Genomic DNA, 14,531 nt, shown 5'->3' on the forward strand with positions numbered 1-14,531 from the left:
CAAGATTACTCTACCCAGCAAAGCTATCATTTAGAATCAAAGATAAAGAATCCAACAGAGAAGAAAAAGCTAAAGGAGTTCATCACTACCAAAACAGTACTAAAAGAAATGTCAAAGGGACTTCTTTAAGAAGAAGGAAGAAAACTCAAAAAATATGAATAACAAAAGGGCAATAATTACATACCTATCAATAATCACTTTAAATGTAAATGTCACAGGGTGGCTTAATGGATAAGAAAACAAGAACTTTAAATATGCTGCCTACAAGATACTTACCTGAGATCGAAAGACACAGAGACTGAAAGTAAAGGGATGGAAAAAGATATTTAATGAAAATGGAAATGAAAAGAAAAAGCTGGGCTAGCAATACTTACACCAGACAAAATAGACTTTAAAACAAAGGCTATACCCAGCAATTCCACTTCTGGGTATTTATCCCAAGAAATACAAAACATTAATTCAAAAAAGACATGTGCATCCATATATTCACTGCAGCATTATTTACAACTAGAGGCCCAGTGCACGAAATCCGTGCATGGGTAGTGTCCCTAGGCCTGGCCTGGCAATCAGGGCCAATCGGGGCCTTCCGGCTGCCAGCCAGGGCCTTCCTTCCCTGGCTGGCAGCCCAGGTCTTCCTTCCCCAGATGCCAACTGCCGGATGGGGCCTTCCTTCGTTCTGCACTGCCCCCTAGTGGTCAGCGCACATCATAGTAAGCGAGCAATCTCCCAGTTGAACTCCCGAGGGGGCACTTTGCATATTAGCCTTTTATATATATAGATAGCCAAGATATGGAAGCAACCTAAGTGTCCATCAATAGATAAATGTATTTTAAAAAGTGGTACCTAATTTAATGAAATATAACTTGGCCATATAAAAGAATAGAATCATGCCATCTGGAACGATATGGATGGACCTAGAGGGGATTATGCTATGTGAAATAAGTCAGACAGAGAAAAGACAAACACCAAATGATTTACTTGAACATGTAGATTTTTAAAAACAAAGGAATAAACAAAACAGACTTATAGGCACAGAGAACAGATTGATGGTTGCCAGGGAGAGGGGAGTTGGTGGATGGGTGAAAAAGGGGAAGGGATTAAGATGTAATCTATTTCTCTCTCTCTCTTCCTCTCTGACATCAATGAAAATATATTTTTTTAAAAAGAAGTACAGCCCTAGCCAGTTTTGCTCAATGGATAGAGCGTTGGCCTGTGGACCCAAGGGTTTCGGGTTCAATTCCAGTCAAGGGCAAGTACTGTGGTTGCAGGCTACTCCCTGACCCGGGCCCTAGTCAGGGTGCATGCAGCAGGGAACCAATTAATGTGTTTCTCTCACGTGGATGTTTCTCTCTGTCTTTCCCTGTCTTGCACTCTCTCAAAAAAAAAAATCAATGGAAAAATATCCTCGGGTGAGGATTAACAAAAAAAAAAAAAAAGAGAGAGAGAGAGAGAAAGAGAGAGAGAAACCAAGATGGTGGCATAGGTAAACACCTGAAATTGCTGCCTTGCACAACCGCTTCAAAATACAACTAAAAGACAAAACAGACATCATCCAGAACCACAGGAAGGCTGGCTGAGTGGAAATTCTACAACTAGAAGGAAAGAGAAAAGCACAGTGAGACTCAGAGGAGGTGAGGAAGTAAAGTGCAGAGGTACAGAGGCGCACGTGGAAAGGGCTGGCAACTGAGGACGCGGTTGTCTTTTTCAACCAGGAGGGAGTCACAAGCTCTCAACTGCTCTGAACTCCAGTTCTGGGTGAGTCTCTGGGGACCCAGACTCATACGGAGAGAAACTGAACTGTCTGGCAGTGGGCGGAACTCGAGGGTGGCTTTCTCTCAGAGATGCTTTCAGTGATTACCGTGGGAGACTGAGACCCGGGGCCTCTTAGGACAGGGCTGAGGATCAGCCAGACATGTTTGTTTCGCCCTGTTGATTCCCTGAGACCCCCGCCCCACCCAAGCTGTGTGCAGAGGCTTTTGTATACGAATGGCCTGGCCCTTTGCAATCTAAAATTACCTAACATATGGCACCTGGGTCAGAGAGACCCAGAACATCCAAAAGAAGGCCCAAGGCCCCACAACAGCTTGCTTTGCTTCACAGCTGGGCCTCATCTGGGCACCTCCAAATCCCAAACAAGGAAGAGCAATCTGCAGATCTCTCCATAGCTCCTGCTGGGTAGCCTCAGGCAGAGGCTAAATTAGCACCTCCTTAGAGATTCAAGAGCCAGTGTAACCCAGTGGTCAGAATGGGACCATCCAGATTACAATTCCTCAGATCCATAAGGGACACACTCAGGGGGCAGACTCAGTGAGCACCAAAGCCCCACTGAAGCAAGTCTTGCCCCAGAAGGGTGTCTCCAGCACAGAAGTTCTCCCACCATAGACACAGCTGATTCTCACAGCCAATTGGCCTGGAGGTCAATTCCTCCCAGTGATACCAACAACAATCAAGGCTTAAATACAACAAGACTGTGCACAAAGCCCACAAAGGGTTGCACCAAGAGTGCCCACCTCAGGTAATTGGGGAGGCTGAGCCACTGGGCACTATAGGACACCTAGCACAGAAAGCCACTCTATCAACACAGGGAAGCATAAAAAATGCGGAGACAAAGAAACATGTCACAAATGAAAGAAATGGAAGAAAGCAAACTACTGGATATAGAGTTCAAAACCACGGTTATAAGGTTTTTCAAGTATTTTCTAGAAACCGCCGATAAATGTAGTGAGACCCTCGAGGATATGAAAAAGTACCAACTAGAAATTAAGCATACACTGACTGAAATAAAGAATATTATACAGAGATCCAACAGCAGACTAGAGGACTGCAAGAATCAAGTCAAAGATTTGAAATATGAAGAAGCAAAAAACACCCAACCAGAAAAGCAAAAAGAAAATGAATCCAAAAATATGAAGATAGTGTAAGGAGCCTCTGGGACAACTTCAAACGTACCAACATCCGAATTATGGGGGTGCCAGAAAAAGAGAGAGCGCAAGATATTGAAAACCTATTTGGAGAAATAATGACAGAAAACTTCCCCTACCTGATGAAAGAAATAGACTTACAAGTCCAGGAAATGCAGAGAACCCCGAACAAAAGAAATCCAAAGAGGACCACACCAAGACACAACATAATTAAAATGCCAAGAGCAAAATACAAAGAGAGAATCTTAAAATCAGCAAGAGAAAAACAGTTAGTTACTTACAGGGGGGTACCCATACGACTGTCAGCTGATTTCTCAACAGAAACTATGCAGGCCAAAAGGGCGTGGCAAGAAATATTCAAAGTGATGAATAGCAAGAACCTACAACCAAGATTACTCTATCCAGCAAAGCTATCATTTAAAATTGAAGGTCAGATAAAGAGTTTCACAGAAAAGAAAAAGCTAAAGGAGTTCATCACCACCAAACCAGTATTATATGAAATGCTGAAAGGTATTCTTTAAGAAGAGGAAGAAGAAGAAAAAGGTAAAGATAAAAATTATGAACAACAAATACATATCTATCAACAAGTGAATCTAAAAATCAAGTGAATAAAAAATCTGATGAACAGAGTAAACTGGTGAATATAATAGAATCAGGGGCATAAATTGGTGAATATAATAGAATCCAGGGGAAAGGAGTGTGGGGGTGCGGGAAGAGACTGGACAAAAATCGTACACCTATGGATGAGGACAGTGGGGGAGAGGGATAGGGACAGAGGGTGGGGTGGGAACCAGGTTGAGGGGAGCTATGGGGGGAATAAAGAGGAACAACTGTAATAATCTGAACAATAAAGATTTATTAAAAAGAAGTACAAATTGATAGTTACAAAATAGTCATGGGGATATATGGTACAGCTTAGGGAATGTAGTAATTAATACTGTTATAACTATGTATAGTGTCAGATGGGTACTAGATTTATTGGGAAGGTCGCTTTGTAAGTTATATAAATGTCTAATCACTATGTTGTACACCTGAAACTAATGTAATATTGAATGCCAACTATAATTTAAAAATAAAATATTATTAAGTAATACAAATAAATAATATTTTTATTTTAAGAATAAGTAATATTATAATAACTTTACATTATGTCAAATGGGTACTAGACTTAACAGGTTGATTCCTTTGTACTTTATATAAATGTCTAATCTTGTACACCTGAAATGAATATAATATTGTTTGTCAACTGTAATTGAAAAATAAACAATAAAATTTTAAAAAAATATTAAAAGCTTTGAGATAAACTTAATGAAATATACAAAAGACTAATACACTAAAAATAATAAACCACTGTACAAGAATTAGAGAAGTAACTCAAATGGAAAGGTATAATGATGGACTGAAAGACAATATTGCTATAATGTTAGTTTTCATCAATAAAAATCTTAGCACATTTATTTAAAGGAATCTACAAATTGATTTTAAAATGTATTTTAAAAAGAAAATGACCTAGAATAGCCAAAACATTTTTAAAAAGAAGAAATTTAGAGGACTTACTCTGACTTCAAGACTTATTATAGCTTGGCTGAGCGCCAATCCATGAACCAGGAAATCATGGTTCAATTCCTGGTCAGGGTACATGCCCGGGTTTCAGGCTCTATTCCCAGTAGGGGGCATGCAGGAGGCAGCTGATTAATGATTCTCCCTCATCACTGATGTTTCTATTTCTCTCTCCCTCTCCCTTCCTCTCTGAAATCAATAAAAACATATTTTTAACAAAGATGTATAATAAAGCTAAAATAATCAAAGACCACATGGCATTGATAATAGGATTTAAAACATATCAAAGGAAAGAATAGTCTAAAAATAGACTGACACAAACAATTTATGATAAGATTAACAGAGCAATTTCATTCACCAAGTGATGAGACAAATTGATATCCATATGAAAGAAAACAGATTATCTACCCTTACTTTACATTATAAAAAACTCCTAACATGAGGTGGGCCACAGAACTAACATTTCTAAAAGAAAATACAGAGAACTATCTTCACAACCCCGGAGAAGACAAATATTTGTTTGATAGGTCAAAGAAATAATTATAAATGAAATAATAATAAACTGGACTTCATCAAAGTTAAAAACTTATGCTCATTGAAAGACACCATTAAAATGAATAGGCAAGCCTCAGACTAGAGGAATTTTTGCAATACCTATAACAAACAAAATACTTCTATCCAGACTACATAAAAAAATTCCTATTATTCAAGGTAAAAATATATTATCCAATAAGAAATGGGTAAAACATTTAAATAGGCACCTCTAAAGAAGATATTAAAAGCACTTGAAAAGGTTTTCAAAATAAACTGACTGCAAAAATATACTTCCATATCTTTCAGAATGACCATAATGAAAATATTGATAACAATCAAAATTCTCATATATTGCTGGTAAAACTTTAAAATGGTGTAGTAACTTTTAAAAACTGACTGTTTCTTAAAAAAGTAAAATTGATACTGCCTTTTGAATGAACAATATCAACTGCTAGGTTTCTACTGAGAAGCATATACATGTCCATAAAAGTGCATTAGAGTATGTTCACAGTAATTTATTCACAATAGCCCCAAACTGGAACATTTCAAATGTCTATTATTAAGAGAGACATAAATAAACTGGTGAATTCATATAATTGAATACTATTCTACTATTAAAATAAACTACTTATACATGCAAAAATGTGTATAAATCTCTCAGACATTAAGCAGAGTGAAAGAAAGTATACATGAAAAAGATCTAGAATAGACAAAACTAACTTATGCTGGTAGAAATCACAACTGTGATTGTCCTAGTGGGAGGGACTGACTTGGAAGAGGCTTGATGGGGAGAGAAACTAAGATGGCGGCATAGATAAACACCGGGAAATAGTCGCCCCACACAACAATTGAAAATTAGCCCAAAGGACGGAGCAAACATCGTCCAAAACAACAGGAAGGCTGGCTGAGTGTAATTTCTACAACTAGAAGAAAAGAAAAGAAAAGCACGCTGAGAGCCAGAGGAGCTGCGGAGGCTGAGTGCAGAGGTACGGCGGCGGCTCGCGCGCGGAAAGGGGGTGGCACCTGAGGACGTGGCTGTCTTTTTGAATCACAAGCTCCCGACTGCTCTGATCTCCGGCTCCGAAAGTCTCTGGGGACCCAGGTCTCATACGGGGAGAGGCTGCTCTCTCAGGCGGCAGCGGGCGAACTTGGGGGCAGATTTCCCTCGGAGGTGCTTGCAGCCATTGCCGGGACACTGAGACGCGCGACTCCGGGCGCGGAGAATCAGCCATTGCTTCTTTCTACGCCCTTTGACTCCCTGAGACCCCGCCCCACCCGGGCTGCGGCAGAGGCTTTTGCATGTGAATGCCCCAGAACTTTGCAACCTGATAATTACCTAACTGCAGCCGGGCCAGCCAGACCCGGAACTTCCAAGAGAAGGCCCAAGGCCCCTCAGCGGCTTGCATTGCTTCACAGCTGAGCCTCTTCGTAGTTCCTGCTGTGTGGCCTCAGGCAGGGGCTGAATTAGCACCTCCTTAGATCCAGGAGCCACTGTACCCAGTGGTCAGAGGGGGACCATTCTCCCACTTCAGACACAGCTGCTTCCCACAGCCAATTGGCCTGGAGGTCAATTCCTCCCAGTGATCCTACAACAAGCGAGGCACCAAGAGTGCACCAAGAGTGTCCACCCCAGGTAACTGGGGAGGCTGAGCCACTGGGCCCTACAGGACACCTGGCGCGCAGGCCACTCTATCAACACAGGGAAGCAGCCAAAATGCGGAGACAAAGAAACAGGTCACAATTGGCAGAAACGGAGGAGGCCAGACGACTGGATATAGAGTTCAAGGCCACGTTTATAAGGTTTGTCAAGAATTTTATGGAAACCGCCGATAAATTTAATGAATCCCTCAAGGAGTATGGTGAGACCATGGAGGTCATGAAAAAGGACCAATTAGAAATTATGCATACACTGACTGAAATAAAGAATACTTTACAGAGCTCCAACAGCAGACAAGAGGATCCCAAGAATCAAGTCAAAGATTTGAAATGCAAAGAAACAAAAAATACCCAACCGAAAAAGAAAAAAGAAAAGAGATTCAAAAAATATGAAGATAGTGTAAGGAACCTCTGGGACAACTTCAAGCGTACCAACATCAGAATTATAGGGGTACCAGAAGGAGAGAGAGGGCAAGATATTGAAAACCTTTTTGAAGAAATAATGACAGAAAACTTCCCCCACCTGGTGAAAGAAATGGACTTACAAGTCCAGGAAGCGCAGAGAACCCCAAACAAAAGGAATCCAAAGAGGACCACACCAAGACACATCATAATTAAAATGCCAAGAGCAAAAGATAAAGAGAGAATCTTAAAAGCAGCAAGAGAAAGACAGTCAGTTACCTACAAGGGAGTACCCATCCGACTGTCAGCTGATTTCTCAACAGAAACCATGCAGGCCAGAAGAGAGTGGCAAGAAATATTCAAAGAGATGAATAGCAAGAACCTGCAACCAAGATTACTTTATCCAGCAAAGCTATCATTCAGAATGGAAGGTCAGATAAAGAGCTTCACGGATAAGAAAAAGCTAAAGGAGTTCATCACCACCAAACCAGCATTATATGAAATGCTGAAAGGTATTCTTTAAGAAGAGGAAGAAGAAAAAGGAACTCTTACCATTTGCCACAGCATGGATGGAACTGGAGAGCGGATAAATACCACAAGATCTCACTTATTTGTGGAATATAATGAACAACATAAACTGATGAACAAGGACTGATCCAGAGACGGAGAGGCATTGATTGGACTGTCGGGCCTTGGAGGGAAGGTAGGGGAGGGTGGGGGCAAGGGGGAAAGATCAACCAAAGGACTTATATGCAAGCATATAGGCCTAACCAATGGACACGGACAACGGGGGGGTGAGGGGGTGAGCGGGGAGAGGGGGGGTAGAGGGTACACATATGTAATATCTTAATCAATAAAAAATATTAAAAAAAAAAAGAGGCTTGATGGAATATAATAGGCTAATGGAAGTGTCCTTTATTTTGACTGGGGCATGAGATACATGGCTTTTATTTCTGTCAGAACTCAAAGAGCTTAACACTTAAGATCTCTATGTACTTTATACCTACAAACATGGAGTGAATTCTTGGTAAGATAATAACAACTAATATCTGTATGCACTAAGGCAACAAAGAAAGCACTTACAAGGGGAATGATATTCAAACTAAATTTAGACTATAGAGCTATGGAAGGCAATCATGTATAGGCTCTTCAAAGATCTCCAGCCTTAGGAAGATGGCTACTATCAAAAACACCAGAAAATTATAGGTGTTGGTGAAGATGTGGAGAAACTGGAACCCTTATACATTGCTGGTGGGAATGTTTAGTTGTGTAGCCACTATGGAAAACAGCATGGCAGTTCCTCAAAAAATTAAACAGAATTACTGTATAATCCAGAAACTCTATTCTGGTTTTATACCCAAGAGAACTGAAAACAGTGACTCAAATAGATACGTGTACACCCACTTTTGTAGCAGTATTATTCACAGAAGCCAAAAGGTGGAAGCCATCCAAGTGAGCACTGACAGATGAATGGATAAGCAAATTGTGGTATGTACATACAAAGGAATATTATTCAGCCTTCAAAAGGACATACATACTACAACATGGGTGAACCTTGAAGACATTATATTAAATTAAATAAGTCAGTCTCAAAAAAGGACACATACCATATGATTTCTGTTACATGAAGTACCTACAAGTAGTCAGATGCACAGAGATAGAAAGTAGAATGGTGGTTGCCAGAGCCAAAGGGGAGGGGGAAATGGGAGTTATTGTTTAATGAGTACAGAGTTTCAGTTCTGCAAGATGAAAATATTTCTGGAGATAGATGATAGTAATAATTGCATTAATGCCACTGAACTATATGCTTAAAAATAGTTCAGATGGTAAATTTTATGTATTTTACCACAATTAAAAAACATATATATCCCTAAAAACATTCAAAGATGTCAACTGCCTGAGTTCACTGGTCTTTATCTGTATAGACTCACCTAAATAACTCTGACTTGAAAAAATTCTCTCTGTTGTCCATAGTTCTTTTCCTTCTTCCAACTTGCGGATCATATCAGGTTTAGTCATGTGAAACCCTGATAATAAAAAAATGAGACATATTTCCAGGCTTTTTATTCTGTTCCATTAATCTATATATCTGTTTTTATGCCAGTACCATGCTGTTTTGATTACTGTATCTTTGTAGTATAGTTTGATATCAGTTAGCATAATTCCTGCCTTATGATCCAGCAATTCCACTTCTGGGAATATATCCAAAGAAATCTGAAACACTAATTCAAAGGAATATATATGCACCCCTATGTTTATAGCAGCATTATTTATAACTAGAGGCCCAGCGCACAAAATTTGTCTACTCAGGGGGGTCCCTTAGCCTGGCCTGTGCCCTCTTGCAGTCTGGGAGCCCTCAGGATGTCTGACTGACGGCTTAGGCCTACTCAGGAGCAGGCCTAAGCAGTCAGTCGAACATCCTTAGCACTGCTGTGGAGGCGGGAGAGGGTCCCGCCACCGCCACTGCACTCCCTAGCCGTGAGCCCAGCTTCTGGCTGAGTGGAGCTCCCCCTGTGGGAGTGCAATGACCACGAGGGGGCAACTCCTGCGTTGAGCATCTGCCCCCTCATGGTCAGTGTGTGTCAAAGCGATGGGTCATTCCGCCATTTGATCAATTTGCATATTAGCCTTTTATTATATAGGACTAGTGGCCTGGTGCACAAAATTCGTACATGGGGGGGGGGGGTGTCCCTCAGCCCGGCCTGCACCCTCTTCAATCTGGGACTCCTCGAAGGATGTCCTACTGCCAGTTTACAGGGATTGGGCCTAAACCAGCAGTTAGACATCCCTCTCACAATCTGGGACTGCTGGCTCCTAACCGCTCACCTGCCTGCCTGCCTGATTGCCCCTAACCACTCTGCCTGCCGGCCTGCTTGCCCCCAACTGCCACCGCCGCAGGCCTGCTTGCCCCTAAATGCCCCCCCTCCGCCAGCCTGATCACCCCCAAAAGACCCCTGTGCCAGCGTGCTTGCCCCCAACTGGCCCCCCTGCCGGCCTGCTCACCCCCAACTGTCCCCCCAATGGCCTGCTCACTGCAAACTGCCCCCGCACAGTCCTGCTCACCCCAACTGGCCCCCCTGCTGATCTGCTCACCGCAACTGCCTCCCCTGCTGGCCTGATCACCCACAACGGCCCCTCCCACCAGCCTGATCACCCACAACAGCCGTCACATCCTGGCCTGATCACCCACAACTGCCCTCCCCTCTTGGCCTCTAACCGCCTCTACCTCGGCCCCGCCACCATGGCTTTGTCCAGAAGAACGTCCGGAAGGTCTCCTGGAAGGTCTCCCAGTCTAATTAGCACATTACCCTTTTATTAGTATAGAGGCCTGGTGCACAGGTGGGGGCCGGCTGGTTTGTGCTGAAGGGTGTCCCGGATCAGGGTGGGGGTTCCCTTAGGGCGTGAGGCGGCATGGGCGAGGGGCTTGTTGTGGTGGTTTGCAGGCCAGCCATGCCCCCATGGGGTGAGGGTCCCCATTGGGGGGGCGTGGCGAGCCTGGGTAAGGTGCTGAGGGCGGTTTTCAGGCTGGCCACAGCCCCTTCAGGGTGGGGGACCCACTGGGGTGCCTGGCCAGCCTAGGTGAGGGGCTGAGGGCTGTTTTCAGGCTGTCCACGCCCCCTGGCGACCCAGGCCCCCAGCACCTCCTTGAGTGTAGGCCAGGGCCAGCTGGAAGCCTGGATTGCCAGGCTTCTCCTTCAGCAGCAGCCAGGGCGGGCAGGAAGCTTGGCTTCCTCTGTCGCCAGGGGCAACACAAGTCTCGTGCTCACTCCAACTCCATGGCCACTGCCATCTTTGTTGGGTTAATTTGCATACTCGCTCTGATTGGCTGGTGGGCGTAGCAGAGTGATGACCAATTTGCATGTTTCTCTTTGATTAGTGTAGACTAGAGGCCCAGTGCACAAAAATTTGTGCACTCGGGGGGAGGGGGCAGGGTCCCTCAGCCCAGCCTGTGCCCTTTCGCAGTCTGCGACCCCTCGGGAGATAATGACCTGCTGGCTTAGGTCTGCTCCCAGGTGGCAGAGGGCAGACCCAATCCCTAGGTGCAGCCCCTGGTCGGGCTCAGAGCAGGGCTGATTGGGGAGTTGGGGTGCCACCCCGTCATGCACAGAGCAGGGTGGATCGGGAGGTTGCGATGCCACCCTCAGTCACGCTCAGAGTAGGGCTGATTGGGGGTTGGGGCACCGCCCCGTCACACTCAAGGCAGGGTCAATGGGGAGGTTGCGGCGCCACCCCTGTCATGCACAGAGCAGGGCCAATCGGGGTTGGGGCGCTGCCCCCTGTCACTCACAGAGCAGGGCCCATCAGGGGGGTTGGGGCTCCGTACCCTGTCACTCACAGAGCAGGGTCGATCAGGGGGTTGGGGAGCTCCCCCCTGTCACGCACAGAGCAGGGCTGATCAGGGGGTTGAGGAGCTCCCCCCTATCACTCACAGAGTAGGGCCGATAGGGGAGTTGGGGCACCGCCCCCTGTCACACACAGAGCAGGGCGGACCAGGGGGTTGGGGCGCTGCCACTGTCACACACAGGGAAGGGCCGATGGGGAGGTTATGGCTCTACCCGGTCACACACAGAGCAGGGCTGATCAGGGGTTTGGGGTGCTACACCCTGTCACACACAGAGCCGCAGGGCGATCAGGGGGTTGGGGAGCTCCCCCCTATCAGGCACAGAGCAGGGCTGATCAGGGGGTTGGGGTGCCTTCCCCTGTCACGAACAGAGCAGGGCGAATAGGGAGGTTGTGGCCCCGCCCCCTGTCACACTCAGAGCCGCAGGGCGATCAGGGGGTTTGGGAGCTGCCCCCTGTCATGCTGATCCCAGTGCTGGGAGGCCTCGCGGCTCTGCTGATCCCGGTGCTGGGAGGCATATTATCCTTTTACTATATAGGATAGAGGCCTGGTGCACAGGTTGGGGGCGGCTGGTTTGCCCTGAAGGGTGTCCTGGATCAGGGTGGGGGTCCCCACTGGGGTGCCCGGCCAGCCTGAATGAGGGGATGATGGCTGTTTGCAGCTGGTCACACACCCTTCACGGTGGGGGTCCCCACTGGAGTGCCTGGCCAGTCTGGGTGAGGGGCTGAGGGCTGTTTTCAGGCTGGCGGGTGACTAAAGCTCCCAACCACTCCTTTTTTTCTTTTTTCTTTTTTATTCTGGGCCAGCTTTAGCTCTGAGGCTTGGCTCCAGATCTTAGGCCTCGGCTGCTGAAAGCAGGTATCTGGTTTGTTTGGGTTCTATAATTGAAACACTGTTTCAACTCCAGCTCTGAGATCCCAGCTGGCTGAAAGCAGGTTTCTGGGGTTTTGTTTAGCTTCTATATTTGCAACAATGTTTCAAACTGCAAGCTCAGAGGCCGGCAGCGGCAGGCGGGGAATGTTGGAGTCCTGTGTCACTGAAGCAAGCAAGCCTCATGTTCGCTTCAAGCTGCCTGGCTGCTGGCCGCCATCTTGGCTGGCAGTTAATTTGCATATCACCCTGATTAGCCAATGGGAAGGGTAGCGGAGGTATGTCTAATTACCATGTTTCTCTTTTATTAGATAGGATAGTCAAGATCTGAAAGCAGCCCAAGTGTTCATCAGTAGATGATTGGATAAAAAAGCTGTGGTATATCTACACAATGGAATACTACTCAGCTGTAAAAAAAAAAAAAAAGGAAATCTTATCTTTTTGCAACAGCATAGATGGACCTGGAGAATATAATACTAAGTGAAATAAGCCAGTCAGAGAAAGACAAGTACCATATGATTTCACTTATATATGGACTCTAACAAACAAAATAAACTAACAAAATAGAAATAGACTCACAGATATGGAGAACACACTGACAACTGTTAGATGGAAAGGGGCTTGGGGCTGGGTGAAAAAGGTGAAGGGATTAAGCAAAGAAAAACACAGATAACAGTATGGTGATTACAAGAGGGAAAGTGGGATGGGAAGAGGTGGAAGAAGGTAAAGGGGAGATTAAATGGTGCTGGAAGAAAACTTAACTTGGGATGGTGAACAAACAATATAAGATGCAGATGATGTACTATAGAATTGTATACCTAAAACCTATATAATTGTATTAACCAATGCCACCCCAATAAATTCAATAAATTTTTCAAAAATGAGACTTAACCTAATCTCCTTGGGCTTCAAAATAATTAAAGGAAGACAAAGATATATCTTCAAGGCAGCAGACAAGGTATACATTAACATCTTACCAAAGTTAACACCCTGCACTAAGCAAGTGAGAACATACCAGACTTTCTGCTAACACAAAGGGATTCACCAACTATGTTCCCTGAAATTCAAAGTTCTATTAAGTTTCAGAAACTCTTGAAAGGAGATGCATGGCACTGAAAGATTCAAGGAGTTCTCCTTACCCACAGAGATAAGGTGGTAATAGTTTTCCAACATGACATCCCTGTAGAGGGCCTTCTGATCAGTGTCCAGTTGCTGCCACTCCTCCTGGGTGAAGTCCACAGTCACATCCTTGAATGACACTGATCCCTGTAAGGGCATACTCTAGTTCATCCTAAAGTGATTGCAACTAGTGAAAACTAGATATTGGAGATCTACCTTTGACCATGTTCAGTGGTCAGACTAGCTTTCTTATTTTGTTTTATACTGCATAACATTTTCTCTGAAAATACATTCACCTGTATTTACTTATTATCTCATGATAAAAATATATGAGAACATACTATTTTCTTTGAATGTGATTGGTTACCTGGTGGACCAAAATGAATAAAACTCTGACTGCAATAATGAGAAGTTGCAGGGTAAGAGAGAGGCATTGCATTATACACTCAATAGATATTACATATGCAATGATAGGAATGTGAACAAGGGAAAGTGCTACAAAGTGAAGGAAAATTTCATTATGTATTCCAAAGCTTCATTGAGGACATAAAATTTTTAAGTTCACAATGCATTTGTTTTGTAGGAATATAGGGCATCAGCTTTTAAAATTCATGGGTATAAAATAAACAGTAAATTCAGGAAACATAAAAGACAGTTTTTAAGAAAGAGTCTTTGAGCTCTAAGAAGGAAAAAGTACATGGAGATAGGCAGTGTGTATATTTATGAAATAATATTAGGTATTTTTCCAATAGAGCAGTAGTCTTAAAAATGTACTGAGAACACACTCACAACAGATGAGTATTTATCAATTACCAGTAGGCATTAATGGCAAATCCACATTGTTAATGACTAGAGCTCTTGAATGCAAACTGTAGTATTTTCCTTCCTTTCAATACACTGTCTTGTACATTCCATTATAATTAAAACTTCACTTTGGGCCTACTACTTTATGGAGTATAAAGAAAATGAAGAAACATTAAGTCAACACATATGTAATAACTTTTGTACTTTAGAGGAAATAATCTTGAAGACTAGAGATGGCTTGAGATGTGTTAGGTGAGAAAAACAATAAGGTAACCATTGTTAGAGATGTCTCTGAGATTAAGGTGTTATTAGTGGTCTAGACA

General features: G+C 43.9%; 1 protein-coding gene across 1 annotated transcript in view; it reads right to left on the reverse strand.

Moving 5' to 3' along the window:
* LOC308531455 (uncharacterized protein) overlaps positions 1 to 13,563 on the reverse strand; it is a gene marked incomplete at its 5' end in the record, with an annotated part of 45,305 nt that extends 31,742 nt beyond the window's left edge. The window contains 2 exons of the mRNA XM_081108383.1: positions 9,005 to 9,100; positions 13,425 to 13,563. Coding sequence (XP_080964509.1) covers positions 9,005 to 9,100; positions 13,425 to 13,563 — 235 coding nt within the window. The remainder of the gene's footprint in view (positions 1 to 9,004; positions 9,101 to 13,424) is intronic.
* Between the last annotated feature and the right edge of the window lie 968 nt (positions 13,564 to 14,531).

This window comes from Myotis nattereri (assembly GCF_964212035.1).
Source record: "Myotis nattereri genome assembly, chromosome: 15".
Lineage (NCBI taxonomy): Eukaryota > Metazoa > Chordata > Mammalia > Chiroptera > Vespertilionidae > Myotis > Myotis nattereri.